Genomic DNA, 13,090 nt, shown 5'->3' with positions numbered 1-13,090 from the left:
TGAGTGGCTGAAGTCGCAGTGATACTATTCTGTGTCTTTCCAAATCAGAGGGCTGAAAATCCTAGAAACCAGGTCTCCCTGCCCGCCTCCTCACAACACCTGAGGTGTACTCAGTCTACCCTTTGGTGTGAATCCAAGTCAACTCATGCCACCTTCCAGGAGTCAACAGGCTGGGTCCTGTCCAGAGCTTTCTCCAGGGACTGGCCCTGCTCTGACCACAGCAAGCAAGGGCTGGGGTTCCACTCCTACCTCTGTTATCGAGCTCCCTCTGAACTTTGATGTGACTTGGTTTGCTTTGAGGGTTTTAAGAAACATTCCAGTTCCTCCTCCATGTGGCTGCGGAGGTCATGTGGAGAGCAGGTGGGTGCCCCCAGAGAGCCTTGAAAGACCGGCTGAGAAGGGAGCTCTGGCTCCTTCTTGCTACCCACCAAGATGCTCCCGAGACTGGGGCTCCATGGCTCACTACAAGGGAACGAAATGAGCTGCCACATTTCAGAGCCAGCCAGATGGCTGTTCAGTGGCCTCAGCTGGGAGAGAGAAGCCCAGAGAAGGAAGGACTTTTTCGGGGTGCCAGGGGCTGAGAGAGGAGCCGAGGCTCTGCCTGCTGGTTCCTGAGCCCCGTCACCTCCCTGCCTTCCCTTGCCTGAAGGGTAGTGCTCAGCTTTGAGACCGCAGCTCCAGAGACCACAAGATTCCTGGCTACTACCCAGGACCTCAGGCCTGCTACCATCAACCCACTGCCTCCAAGTCTCTGTGGTGCCCATGTCCCACCGCCTTCTCCCTAGCCAGGGCCACCCCCACCCTGCCGGCCTCTGGTGGGGCAGAAGTGGAGCGAGGTCCAGGTCCTGGGGCTTGTCACAGCTGGGGCAGAGAGGGTGGAGCAGGGAGCTGGACCCTCAGGACAGAGCCCTCACTCCTGGTTCCATCTCGTTCTGAAAGAAGTGGTGACTCCCAGAAAGCCAGAGGGGGCTGCTGCCCCCATGCCCAGGGTGGGCACTAGGAGAGCAAGGAACTAGTTCCTGGGGCATCAGGGAGCACCAGAAGAGGCTTTTACAGGATTCCCCACCAGGACAGAAATTGCATGAGGCCTCCCGAGGGGAAAGTGAAAGCGAAGCTTGGGCTCTGTGCTCGATCACACATTGTACTGGCTGAGCAGTGGAAGTGCTGGACCCTGAGCCACACGGACCCAACCCGAACCCAGCTCCCACCCCGCTGGCCGAGGCAGGCCATGGGGCCTCTCGACACCAGAGAGCCGGGTAAGAGCCCCTGGCCCAGACTGTGGCACGCCGAGGAAGAGCCTCTTCCCCCATCGTGTCCCCGATGGCTCACTGGCACCTGTCCCGCCAAGCTGCCCACACCCCGTGTGCCCCTCCTGTCAGCCCCCAAACAGAACTCAGCCTCTTCGTTTTCTCCTGTGCAGCCTTGTCCCGATGGCCACCAGTTTTCCACAGCAGACCATGCCCCAGGCTTCATGGGCTCAGAGGGGAGGCTGATGGGGTCATTGGGAAGTGGCCCCATCCTCGCTTCCTCCCAGCCCTTCCGGCCCCTGATGGGGATCATACAGTTCTGAGTGAGGTCCCGGCTTGGGTGGTTCCGTCTGGTACTGCAGGGTCCAGTGTCCCCAGAGGCCGCAGCCCTGTCCTGTCCACCACAGTGTGGCATGCAGTGGACTTGTCCCATGAACATCCTGTGGCTGAAGCAGATACGGGCTGAGACCCCTAGAGTGCAGGGCCTGCTCCCAGTGAAGTGGGAGCCTCGCTGTTTTCTTCTAAATAGACTAGAATTTCTCCAGCAGTGGCTTGTGCCTTCCTCAGAGCATCACTTGGGGAAATTCTGAACTTTTATTCAGTGTTACACTCATTTTAGGGACATGCTTGGGGAGCAGTAGACACCCGTGCCTGTGCTTGAGCTAATTCCTCCTCCTTGGCCTCCTCCAGGGAGCCATCCTGGATGCCTGGCTGGGTGAGCTGCCCTTGTCCTGGCTCTCACAGTTCCTCACAACGCCTTCTCTTAATGCCCCAGCCTGTTGGCAGTCCCTGGGGCCCTGTGTGTCCACCCATGTTCCCGCAGGACAAGGCAAGCCTTGAGTCAGGAGATGGTGCCTGTGTGTGTGTGCTTCCAACATCCACATGGAAACGTGATCCCCAGTGCAGCCATCAGAAGAGAGGGACTTGGGGAAGTGATGAGGTCACAGGGCTCTGCCAGGTGAATGTATCCAGGAATCTGCCTCAAAGGCTCCAAGGAGCCAGCTCACCTCCTTTGGCTCCTCCACTTGCTGCCATGTGAGGAGGCAGAGACCAGGCCCTCACCAGACAGAACCTGCAGAGCCTCCAGGACTGTGAGAAATGAACTTCTGTTCTTTATAAGCCGTGCAGTCGCAGGTATTTTTTATAGCAACAGGAGGAGACTGAGCCTGTGTGATGAGCAGCAGGCAGGTGGGATTTCATCCGAAGTCTATCCTTGAAACAGCCCTGGACCTCTGGTATCCCTCCAGCCTCTCCTGGAGAAGCGTTTATGGCTGGAGGAGCCTGGCTTTGACTTTGCAGTGGAGAGAGGCTGAGCTAGGATTCACCTCCAGTACAGCTCCCCAGTCCCCAGCCTGGGCCCCCAGAGGCTGGCCAGGAATGGACCTTTGTCCCCTCCTTGCTCCTTCCCCAACCCAAACACAGAGGTTTCTCAAACCTGTGTCTGCTTGGATTTCAGAAGGCCCAACAGGTGCCAAGGCCTCCAATCCCCAGGAGGCTCTGAGTTCCTGGTACCCACCAGGAACCACCATTCTTCCCCACAGCTGGGAGAGGGTCAGTAGCAGTCACTCATCAGGCTTTAACGGGGGGGGAGGGGTGGCAGCAAAGTGAGCAGCAAACCTGCAGCTCCAGCCCTGCCATGACCTTGGCCAGGAAGGCTCTAGATGTGGGGTTCAGGTTGCCAGATCCCTTGTTCCTTTGACAATGCTAATGTGAACCCACAGCCAAAGTGAACCTCACTGGGTAAACCTGAGTAAGGCCTCTGAGCAGCCAGCACTGCCTTTGATAATAGCAGCAAGCAAGAGCCAACCTGTCCTCCGGGCCCGGCCCAGCCCTGCCTCCCCCAGGAAGCCTACCTTGCCTCAGTCCAAAGCTCAGGAGGCACAACGTGGGCTCTGTCTCCAAGGCTCATCTTGTGTTTATCTCACAGGCATCACTTGCTTTCCCATTCACATTTTCGTGTGCATTTTTTCTATCAAACTTAATTTGATTTGGTCCAGCCAGGATGAACTGTGATTTCTGTTTGGCCAAACATAAACCAGTGGAAGGGCGCCTGAGGCATCCTGCCAAGTCCTTTTCCACCCTGATAGACGCTGGGGCTGGGAGGAAGGTGAGGCCACTCTGCCCGCTGCTGGCTGAGCCCGGGCTTCTGGCGGTCCAGGCACGTGCTGCTCAGTTGTACAGCAGGGTCAGGAGGGAGGCCAGGTCCACTGCAGGCCCTGAGCAGAGCTGAGCAGAGCTGAGCTGAACTCACTCCATTTCCCAGTCTCCAGCCGCGCACTTCCACTGGCCCTCACTGGTGGCACCATCATGCTGCCTGAGCCCATACCCCGGCTCCTTCTCAGCGAGGTGAGCAGAAGGAGGGCTCTGAGGCCTGCAGGTTTCCTGAGGGGGAGTCATAGAGACTCAGATGGGGGGATGGGCATGCAGAGGTGATGCTGAGGCGTATGTGTGGCCCAGGGTGGGCAGCTGGGAGGAGGAAAGGGTCCCTGAGGCTTAGACTGCGTGGTGAGAGCTGTCTCACAGGTGTCAACAGGGGTGGCAGGCATGGGTGGAGAGGGGGCCGGGAGGCCAAGCCAAAGCCCCAACAGACGAGGGGCTGAAGTCAGGAGATGACCAGCAAGGAGAGAGGAAAAGCCAAGGCGTGTGCTGGGAGCACACAGGCAGGAGGCTCTCCCGCAAGCAGCTGGCAGGACAGAGCTTCCTCTGTGACAGGGGCAGCGGCGAGGGGCCCAGAGAAGGCTGCAGGGCACGGGTGTCTTGGGAGAGCATGCTGTGTTCCATTGAGGCTGGAGGTGGAGGCAGCTCTCAGAGAAGACGCTGGGATGCAGTTTCCCGTGTTTGGAGTGGCGGCTGCAGGGGGGGAAGAACTGTGTGAGGGCTGAGGCTGGCAGTGAGGAGGCCCCGAGCACTCCGGGGGCTGCCAGAGAAACGCAGGGCCCCAATCCTCCTTCTCTCCCCTCAGCGTTCCCTTTACTCTGTTTCTGGGAGCGTGTGCTGTCCTGTTGGTGGGCTCTCTCGTTTTGTCGTCGTGCCTCCTTGAGGAACTGTCACACTAGGTAGGCAGGCACTCTTTTGCACAGCCAAACAGGTGGCTGTCTAGAGGCGTGGGAGGCTTTAGGTGAGAATACTCTCTGACCCCTTTCACTGAGTCAAGGAGCTGGTGCGTGGGCCGGACCCTCGGCTCGTCATCCAAGTGGAAGCGTCTCTCTTTTCCCACCAGTGCTGCACAGAAGGTTTTGCTTGAATCCTATTCGATTTCTCTGTTGGACCTCAGTACTGACCAGGTGACTCGCAAAGGCTGCCCACCTTTACCAAGGTTGGACTCAGACTTCTGCTGGGGCAGAGGTGGGAACCAGCTGCCCCAGGGGTTGGGATGACAGCTCCTGAAAAGGTCCCCCAGTATTTGCTCCATGGAGCCTGGGCCTCTCTGGAGCTCATCTGGTGAGAGCCAGGGCTACCAGGTTCTCTGCTTAGTTTCTCTACCACCTGGCCGCCTGCTTTCTGCCCTCCTGGAATTTACCCAAATGTCCAGCCTGCTGACCGCTGTCCTTGTTTCCCAGCGCTGCTATCGTGTCCTTCACACCTCTCTCCTGCTATTTCAGGGAGCTGCTGGGAGGGAGAGTAGATAGGGGCCCAGCTCGACTGAGAAACTGAGCTGGAGTCTTTCTGGCACCGCATGTGCTGGGTTCTCCCCTCCGGAGGTCCCCGTCCTCGCTCTGTGCCGTTGCTAGGGCAGGCCGGGCCTTGTTTAGGGCTGTTTTCCCGAGCAACACTCCTCTGTGCACACGAAGTAACTTGATAGCCGTCTGTCCCAGGAAAGAATGCGGCCCCACCTGGGCTGTGGGGACCGTCTGTGCTGATGAATGTCCCTGGCGCCAAGTTCATCCAAAGATGCTGCTTCTGTCCCAGCCCTAGTCACAACCCCTTTTTGCTGGGGAAGCAGTAAAACTTGTCAAGAGGAAACTCCCAGATTCCAGCTGCTTTATTCATGTGAGCCGAGGTCCCTGCTGGCCGGGAGGGCTTCTCGGTGCAGGGCTGGGAGTCTTCCAGGCAGCGTACCACTGCAGGTCGGATACGCTCGTCCATTGGTGTGCTGTCCATGGGCTCACACCTGACGGGGCAGCCGCAGGCCCAGGGCAGGAGCTGACACTTGCCTCGAGTCCTGAAGCAGAGGTGTGCTCCTGGCAAGCAGTGTGGGGAGGGAGTTCGGGGCGAGAGGAGCCACATGAGATGGGGCCAGAGATGTGAATGTGATATCCCGACGGCCACATGGGTGAGTGGTGAGCACCGTGTGTGAATGTGCCCATGACTGCACGCACGTGTAACTTCTCACCTCTCTTCCTGAAAACAAGCCAGGCCCTGGTCTCCTGCAGCTCAGGCTTCAGGGCTGTCACTCAGACCTTTCTCCATCTGCCAACCCTTGTCTAAAACTATCACAAGGAATTTCACTTCCTGACCTAAAACGTTGGCTTTGTTTTTCAAAAAGTAAATGAAGGGTGAGGGTGTCCTGGTGTCCCCCAACCCCTGCCAGGGAGGCAGCTCGAGCCTCCAGTCCTGTGCCCAGCCCTCCACCCGTTTCCGTCACAGACACAGATGTCATGGCCAGATGAGCTAACCTCCCTTTCATTGACAGCAAAACAGAGTCCCTGGGAAGTCCTGTGGCTCACCCAGGGTCATGCTGTGGAATTAAGGAACGCTCAGGTCACTGGAGAAATGATTGCCGTGTGATATTTTTAGCCCAGAACCAGACATAGCGTCCTGGCTCCGCTGAATCTTCATCGAGAGCAGAGCAGTGTTGTCAGCTAGGATGATGAGCCGAGGCAGATCGGGAGCCGCCGTCTGTGGATGAGGCTATTTTTAAAGCGACCTCTCGGGTGGACGGCCTGAGACAAGGCACACTCGTCAGGCAAGGAGCAGGCTGTGGTTGTGGCGTTGTCACAGCAGCCTGGGACGGAGGTGTGGCTGTCCTGGTCACACAGACAAGACGGATGTGTCTCCACGCAGATGAGCCAGTGGGACTGGGCCACCACTGGTGGGAGCCAGAACTGGGATTCCAAGCCCCTCTGCCCGACTCTGCTGCACCAGGACAGGCAGGCGGGGGCCTGGCTTGTGGGAGCAAGCTGAGGTCCTCACTCGGTGACTTCTTTCCTTTCATGGAAACTTGGTTTTGAAGTGTGAGCCACATGCAGAAGGCACAGGATCTAGGTGGTGTTTACACATGGGGCACGCTAATAGAGCCAGAACTCACAGCAAGAGGCAGAGCTGCACCCACTCCCCGGGGGCCCTTGTGTCCCTCCCCTGCACCCCCCCTGCCACTGCCCTAACTTCATCTCCTGCCCTTGCACGCTGTACAGTAGAGATTTCACACCAGATGTACTTTTCTTCCGCTCAGAATTACGTCTGGGCGATGCATGCATTTCCTCATGCAGCCGTGGCTCCATCCTGCTCACGGCTGATGGGGCTTCCCCTGCGTGAAGATGGACAGTGGACTTGCTGCTCAGGTTGGATGCCGTGACAAGCAGTGTGGGAGCGGTGGGCAGCGGTGAGCTGGGACAGGTCGGAGCTACAGGTCAGAGGCCGAGCCCCCAGACTCCTTCAGTTCTGCCAGGGCGTCTCAGGGAGGCAGCAGGCAGCCTCAGTGCAGGCTTTCGGGCTCTTTGACTCCCACGCCTCGCCGCCTCTCGGAGCCTCAGTTTCCTTTTCTCTAAAGCAGGAATCTCTGCCAGGCGATTGTTTAGAGATTTCGTGAGATTAAACCTAACCTAGCAAGGATGGCAGAACAGATGCCCAATAAATGTGGTTCGCATGTAAGACAGTTCCAGCTTCCAATTACCTGGCGCACTTCCTGGCTGCGTGTCGGTAGGCAAGTGGCGTGCCCTGCCTGATTCACCTTCCTCCTCCTTAAGCTGGGAATGGTGAGAGCAGTTCCCACCCCAGGGGTGGTTGTGATGAGTTTGCTGCCTGCGCGCTTGGGAGTTGATGCAGACAAGAAAGATGGGCCTTCAGCAAAGAGTACTTACGATTGTATTGCATCCTCACCTTGCCTGGTGAATAATAGTTGCTCATTAAAGAAGTTTCTTCCTCACACTCAGTCAGACAAGGAAGCAAGCGCTGGTGCAACAGGAACTAAAAGGAGATCATGGAAGCTGGATCAGCTTCTGTCAGGTTACCGAAGACCGAGGGGTGGCCAGGGGATCCCAGATGCTTGATTTACTGGGTGAAAACCTGTGGCCAGTAGTGAGCTAGATGGGAGACAGAGAGGAGGGGGTCCAAGCAGGGCTGCTTCTGGAGGAGAGATTGGGACAGCCTGAAGGAGGGGTCAAGTGTTGGCCTGGGCACATTGACTGTGTGACTTGTGGAGGCAGGGGTTCACCTAGGAAAAAAAGGATAGGGCTGGTGCTGTGGCTCAGTGGGCTAAGCTTCTGCCTGCAGCGCCAGCATCCCATATGGGCTCTGGTTCGAGTCCTGGCTGCTCCTCTTCCGATCCAGCTCTCTGCTATGGGCTGGGCCCCTGTACCCACATGGGAGACATAGAAGAAGCTCATGGCTCCTGGCTTTGGATCGGCACAGCTCCGGCTGTTGCAGCCATTTGGGGAATGAAACAGCAAATGAAAGACCTCTCTCCCTCTCTCTTTCTCTGTAACTCTACCGCTCAAATAAATAAATAAAATCTTTTAAAAGAAAAGAAAAAAGAGGATGGGGGGGGGCCAGTGTGGTAGCTCAGCAGTTAAGCCCCCACTTTTGATGCCAGCATCCCATATCAGAGTGCCTGTTTGAGTTCCAGCTGCTTCATTTCTAATTCAGTTAATGCACCTGGGAAGGCAGTAGAAGATGGCCCAGTACTTGGCTCCCTATTAACCATGTGGGAGACCAGAATGGAGCCCCTGGCTTCTGGCTTCAGCCTGACCCAGTCCTAGTTATTGCAGACATTTGAGGAGTAAACCAATGGATGGAAGACTGCTCTCTCTCTCTCTCTCTCTCTCTCTCTCTCTTTCTGTGTGTGTGTGTGTGTGTGAGAGAGAGAGAGTGTATGTTTCTCCCTCTCTTACCATTGTTCTGCCTTTCAAATCAACAAACATTTTTTTAAAAACAGAGGATGGCCAGGCCTCCCCTTGCAACCTCACTGTGAGGGTTAAGGGAGGCTATGGAGGTAAAAGTGATGTTGTTAATGCTCCATGCACATAGCCTGGGGATCTCACCTCAAGTAGAAACTCTCGTGCATGTGCCAAGTACGACTTGAATTTTGATAGCTCTACTTTTAACTGCATGGCTCAAGTCAATGAAAGCCCCTGTGAAACACACTCTGGAGCACATTCCCTTCCCTATTGCTATCGCAGCTCTTAATGTTTACCACTTTAGAGTTTTATTGTATCTTAGAATATTCTAGAGTTTTTTTAAGATTTACTTTTTGAAAGGCAAAGCAAGAGAGAGAGAGAGAACCATCTGCTGGTTCACTATCCAGATGGCCACAACAGCCAAGGCAGGGTCAGGCCAAAGCCAGGAGCCAGGAACTCCATCTGGGTCTCCCACATGGATGGCAGGAGCCCAGGCCCTTGGGCCATCTTCTGCTGCTTCCCCAGGCACATTAGCAGGGGGCTGGACCAGAAGCAGAGCAGTCGGACTTAAACTGGTGCTCTGATACGGGATGTAGCATCACAAGAAGCAGCTCAACCCACTGTGCCACACATTGGCCCCATAGAATGCTTTTAAAATATCACTGGTTCTGGCCGGCGCAGCGGCTCACTTGGCTAATCCTCCGCCTGCGGTGCTGGCACCCTGGGTTCTAGTCCCGGTCGGGGCACCGGATTCTGTCCCGGTTGCTCCTCTTCCAGGCCAGCTCTCTGCTGTGGCCTGGGAGTGCAGTGGAGGATGGCCCAAGTGCTTGGGCGCCTGCACCCACATGGGAGACCAGGAGGAAGCACTTGGCTCCTGGCTTTGGATCGGCAGCGCGCCAGCCTTTGTGGCCATTTGGGAGGTGAACCAACAGAAAAGGAAAACCTTTCTCTCTGTCTCTCTCTCTTACTGTCTAACTCTGCCTGTCAAAAAATAAATAAATAAATAAATAAATAATATCACTGGTTCTTTTGTCATCAAGTAGTGAGCTGCAGGTTTGGGTGCCAGGATGTTCCTGGAGGCTCAGAGGGAAACCAGCGGACACGTGACCACCGCCCTTCATTCCTCATGCAGCGGATGCCACCTGGCCACTGCCCCTCTCCCTCCAAACCCCTGGCCTGTCCCAGTGTGTGCCTCTCTGCCTCGGAGGCCAGCTCCACTCACTAGCCTGTGCACTCCTGTTCACCCTTTAAAACTCAACTGGGCAGCCTCTCTCTGAAGAGTTCACCCAGCTGTCTCGTACAGGAGCTGCCAGGGTCTGTCCCCGTGCACGCAGGGCCTTCCGCCTCTGTTATACTCTATTAACAGTATTCACCTACTTAAAATTCTGGCCCGACAGCCCTGCCCCACTTCCAGCTTTCCCCTGCCCTGGCCTAGTTATCTCTGTGTCTCCAGGGCCAGTCGGAAACTGGGAAGAGAGCGAGCTTAGGAAGCACGTCCACGATGAAGCTAGGGGGGCTCTGTGCAGCCGGTCCTGTGACCAGAGGCGCCATTGCTTATAGATCTTAATTTATGAGTGTTTCCAGAACTGGGTGTTGGAAGAAAACGTGTCCTTCCCCTGGCAGAGCAAGGGAGCCCCAGGGAAACCGCAGGGCTCGCCGGCAGCCCCCTCAGGGCCTGACCTGAGGAAGAGGAAGGCCCCCACAGAGCCGCCCGAGGCCGCAGCTGAAACCTTTTGGTCAATACTTTTCCTCCGAGCTGCCCGAAGCACCTGTGTCAGACACAACTCTTGATGGACCGCGCTCATCCGTACTGTGGGCGCCCCTTCTTTCCTTACTGTTGCTGGCCACTCCCCGCCCATCTGACTCACGGATTCTTCAGTCTGACGGACAGGACACTGACCTAGGCCGAGGAGAAGCCCGGGACCCTGTGCGGGGGCGGTGAGAGCGGAAGGGGCTGGGGAGGCGCGGGCAGACTCTAACCACTGCCCTCTCGTTGCAGCCGAGCCCCTGCCGCTGATGGACCTGTGCCGGAGATCTATCCGCTCTGCCCTGGGCCGCCCGCGCCTGCGGGACATCAGCTCCCTGCCCCTGCCTCAGTCTCTCAAAAACTACCTGCAGTACCAGTGAGCCACGGCCCGACCCTCAGGGCCACACGGTGCATTCCGGAAGGGCTGTCCCAGGACTTCAGCGCTCTGAGAGGCCGCGGCCTGCTACCCACTTCGGGAAGGAGGAGGAGCCTGCCGGCTCAGTGCCGACGCCCGGAAGGCGGACTCCTGCGTGGAAGCCACGGAGCAGCTGAGGCCGGAGCCTGCTCCCTGTGGAAGTCCTGCACCCCGGCAGGGACACGGCGGCCGCCCATATTGACCACAGACCCTGTTTCCTCACTCGAGAGAAAGAACAAAACGCTGGGGCAGGAGACTTTGTCCTGGGCGCTCGGTCGCAGGCAGGGCCAGGGGAAGATGGCCTCAGGGGCCCCGCCCTCGCCAGGGCAGCCGCCGACTGGCGAGGGGACAAAGCCCCGCTCAGGCCTTGCGGATTCCCTCTCTGGACTCTGGACATGGTTTACTCACCCCTTCCCTGCGCCCTGCCCCAGCCCCCGGCCTTGGCCCCCTGGCCACCGGCGCCAGGGCCCGCGGCTCGGTGAGGGGATTCTCAGCAGTGTGTGCATTGTCAGGGAGGAGTGTGAGGAGCACAGAAGTCCAAAGGTGCTAAGGGGCGAGGGGGCTGGGGCACCGTGACAGCCGAGCCCCCGTGTCCTCACCCTGGGGAGCCCTCCGGGGCCCGTTCAGGGTGCAGCCTGGCTGTCACAAAGCTTTCTTTGAGCGAATTATTTTTTCACTTTAGGAGACTTGTACGAGTTTGTTCCTTGTTTCAAATGTGTGTGTGATGTGCTGTTTATTTATCAGCCTGGGAGCCATGGGGGAGGCCTTGTCGCTGGAAGGGGGGCTGTGGGGACACATCCTCCACCCGCCGGGAGCCGCCCGGGAGCCTGGTCCTCTCCTGGGAATGCTGCTGCTGCCGCCGCCGCTACTGCTGCCACCGCCACCATTTGGCGCCTCCTGTATGCCCCGGGCGCACTCTGCCCACACTCGCGTCTGGCCGGACGTGGCCACAGCAGTGAGATCCCAGAGCCCCAGGCAGCGCTGCCTGCCCCCACCTCAATGTGAATCTGACCGCGAATGAGGAGCGTTTCTAATAAAGTCTGTCCACGGTCCCCCGCCGTCCACCGCGTGCTCTGTGGGGAGAGCTGCCGCCCCTCGGCGCAGTCTCAGACCTTGGAGCCGGCACGCTTGGCCTCCCTTGGCTGTCCTCACGTCCTTGATGGTGGAAGCACAAGTCGCTCTCTGGGGCCACGCCGCGCTGCCCAAGGGGAGACTGCCGTGGGAGGCTGGGGCCAGGCAGGGCCATCCTTCCAGGGCGCTGTTTTCCAGGTGGAACTGCAGGGGCCGTGGTGCGCGCACCCTGCCACAAGGGGCAGCACCGATCCCTCGAGGGGCTGAGGGCAGGTGGCAAGTCAGCAGTGGGGTCAGAGTCGGCACGCAGGCTGCTGCGGCACTGGCTGGGAGAGACATCTGTAGTGCGGCGGGGTAAAGTGAGAAGGAGCCCTCGGAGTGGGTGCGGGAAGATGAGAAGGCTGCCAGGGCTGGGCCAGGCTGAAGCCAGGAGCCAGGAGCTCCATCCAGGTCTCCCACGTGGGTGGCAGGGACCCAAGCAGTTACCTGCTTTTCCAGGCACGTTAGGGGGAGCTGGGTTGGAGGTGGAGCAGCCAGGACACGACCCAGCACTGGAATGGGATGCTGGCCCCCAGTCCCACGATTTGCAGGGAACACAGCCTGCCTGAGGATGGACAAGAAAACCGAGCTGTGGCACCAGTCCTCACGGCAGCGCTCCCCCCTCTGACCTCGGCTCGGACCTCAGCCTCCTGTGTCTGCTCTTGTTGGTTGCAGCAGGCAGGTTCCTGAAGGGGCACAGCCTCAGGCTTTGGGGTCAGATGTGTTTGCTTTGTAAGATTGATTTGAAAGGCAGAGAAAGAGAGATCTGCCTGCTGGTTCGCTCCCCAAATGACTGCAACAGCCAGGGCTGGGCCAGGCTGAAGCCAGGAACCTGGAACTCCATCCGGGTCTCTCACGTGGGTGGCACGGGTCCAAGCATTTGGGCCGTCATCTGCTGCTTTCCCAGGAGCGTGGGATAGGAAAGAGGGGAGGTGGGACCCATGTGGGGTGCCGACACGATAAACAACTGGTTACCCTGCTGTGCCATAACTCCAGCCCCTCCACATGTGTTTTATTACCTTATTTCTTGTGCGTGTGTTAATAAAATTGAGGCCAGCAGAGAAAAGTCAGGCTGGGTCATGGTGATGTTGACGGAAGCTGAGCACTGAAAGCTGCAGCCCCACCCCCACCCCACCCCCCAGCACGGGGCTGCTCTCTGCAGCTCCCTCACGCCAGCTCCCTGGGCTGCGCCAGGCTTCCCAGTTGGCTTCTCTGGACTATCCATGTAGTACACGGCCTGGGTGGTAACTACACTCTCAGCCTCACTGAGGCTGGGCTCGGGCGGAGGGGCCGCTTGTTCATTCTGCACTTGACTTTGAAGGACCTCATGGTCTTGGCCGCTGCTGTTCAAACCAGTCACTGACACTCGGGATACCATGTGTGGGCCTGGTTGGACAGTGAACTCTGGAGAACAATGAAGGAGCTCCCTGGCCCCCTCATCAAGAGCCGGGTGGTGTGACAGATCCCCAGAGCTGCTGTGTGGTCAGTCCCAGTGCCGGGCCTTTCCCCAGGCCAG

General features: G+C 58.0%; 1 protein-coding gene across 1 annotated transcript in view; it reads left to right on the top strand.

Moving 5' to 3' along the window:
- Window positions 1-11,506, top strand: part of SPSB4 (splA/ryanodine receptor domain and SOCS box containing 4) — an 89,128-nt gene extending 77,622 nt beyond the window's left edge. The window contains exon 3 of the mRNA XM_062178779.1: window positions 10,302-11,506. Coding sequence (XP_062034763.1) covers window positions 10,302-10,429 — 128 coding nt within the window. The 3' untranslated portion in view covers window positions 10,430-11,506. The remainder of the gene's footprint in view (window positions 1-10,301) is intronic.
- The last annotated feature ends 1,584 nt before the right edge of the window (window positions 11,507-13,090 follow it).

Source organism: Lepus europaeus, chromosome 2 (genome assembly GCF_033115175.1).
Source record: "Lepus europaeus isolate LE1 chromosome 2, mLepTim1.pri, whole genome shotgun sequence".
Lineage (NCBI taxonomy): Eukaryota > Metazoa > Chordata > Mammalia > Lagomorpha > Leporidae > Lepus > Lepus europaeus.
Note: the sequence above shows the minus strand (reverse complement) of the source record. Positions and strands in the feature narration are given on the sequence as shown.